Here is a 1,567-nt window from a genome sequence, read left to right as displayed (position 1 = left end):
GGATGGGGGGGGGGAAAGGGGGATAATGGTTTAAAAAGAAGCTGTAAGCAGCCAAAATGCAGCGCTGCCAAATCATTTTCCGTGCTGGCTCTGCCCTTCCCAGAATTGTAAGAAAAAAAATTGATTTATTCTGGGTTTTTTATGGGTTTGCAAAGCTTTATGCTTTGCTGGGAAAGGGAGAAGGAAGGGATTGGGTACCAGGATGCTCTTGACGGGGAAATCCTTCAGTCCCCGGTCACGGGGTGAGTCAAAGACGACGGGGAAAGTCTTGTGGGGAGCTTGCACGTAGCCGAATTCGACCTCGTCCTGGAGAAGGGATGGAGAAGATGGGGGGACCCCCCCTGGAGCTGCTGCAGCGAGGATGCCACCGCCCTGCACCCCCCTGGATCCGGCGGTCCTGGCGGTTCTCCGGCAGCGGGCAGACAGTGAGCGGGCACTTGGCTTTCTCGGCCACGGCGCCCACGGCCGCCACAAAATCCTCATTATCATCCACGCTGGGAAGAAAAATGGGATGTGGGGGCTGATCCAGCACCGGGCAGGATGCGGCAACCCACCTAGAACCCACCTACAGACGAAGACCTCCAGCGGTGCCGCCGTGTTGGGGGTCATGATCCACGGAGCCACGCGGAAAACCACCGTGTCGGTGAAAATCGGTGTCTCCAGCAAACTCTGAGATGAGGGTAGAGGGGTGGACAGGATTTGGGGTCTGCTGCCCCCCACGTTACGGCTCACCCCAATACTTCCCCCACCCTGGGGCCGGTACCTTCTCGGGGCTCTCCAGCAGCGTGACGTGGAATGCCACCAGTCCCGAAAAGCCGATGTCGGGGAAGGCGAGTCCCTCCACGTAGAAGATGCTCTCCTCCTGATGCCGGCTGGGTTTGACGGCGTAGGCGAGCTTGGAGCCCCCCAGCACATGTTTGTACTCCTCCAGCGCGACACTGTCTGCGGGCGCAAGCACCGTGCAACCCCCCCTTAAAAAACCGACCCCTTTTCTGCCCTGTTTCCGCTCTGGTTTTTTGCTAAAACCTCGCCAAAAAAGGCATATTTGAGCCCACGGAGCATGCACGGGGCAGGGAGCAAAATCACCCGCTGCATCAGATAAAACCGCGCCGTGGGATGTAGGTTGGATGGTGCAGAAGAGATGCACGCTCTGCTGCAAGCGTTTGGCTTGAACCCCGATAATTTGGGGTGTCTGTCTGCTCCCCCCGAAATCCCCACGTGGCACTCACTCTGCCGCCGTAGAAAACACCGACTTTATCGGCGTTGCCCCCGAAGTCCACGTGGAGGAGGAGGCGGTGGCCGGCGAAGATGGTGCGAGGTCCTCGGGTCCGCAGCACCATCTGTGACATGTCCTTCAGGTCTAAAGGGAGGAGAAAAAGAGGTATAAGAAAGGAAAATTTTGGGGGGAAACTAGGAAAATGGGGGATGTGCCGGTACCGGCGTAGGAGCGGATGGCGGTGTCGCGGTTATCCGGCATCTCGGCTTTGGGGTCGTCACGGTCGCAGTTCACCAGCAGGATGGCCCCGTGTCCATCGGGACCCCACGTCCACGTCGCCTGGAGGAGGTT

General features: G+C 58.6%; 1 protein-coding gene across 1 annotated transcript in view; it reads right to left on the bottom strand.

Annotated features, from left to right (window-relative positions):
- The window catches only part of LOC104282019 (protein-arginine deiminase type-4-like), a 6,984-nt gene that overhangs the window by 3,096 nt on the left and 2,321 nt on the right, over positions 1–1,567 (bottom strand). The window contains exons 3-8 of the mRNA XM_009880086.1: positions 1,438–1,555; positions 1,226–1,360; positions 764–942; positions 566–669; positions 377–494; positions 169–306 (exon numbers count right to left, since the gene is read on the bottom strand). Coding sequence (XP_009878388.1) covers positions 169–306; positions 377–494; positions 566–669; positions 764–942; positions 1,226–1,360; positions 1,438–1,555 — 792 coding nt within the window. The remainder of the gene's footprint in view (positions 1–168; positions 307–376; positions 495–565; positions 670–763; positions 943–1,225; positions 1,361–1,437; positions 1,556–1,567) is intronic.

Source organism: Charadrius vociferus, unplaced genomic scaffold, assembly GCF_000708025.1.
Source record: "Charadrius vociferus isolate BGI_N301 unplaced genomic scaffold, ASM70802v2 scaffold1592, whole genome shotgun sequence".
NCBI lineage: Eukaryota > Metazoa > Chordata > Aves > Charadriiformes > Charadriidae > Charadrius > Charadrius vociferus.
The sequence above is the reverse complement of the archived record's forward strand: the minus strand, read 5'-3'. Positions and strand labels throughout refer to the sequence as shown.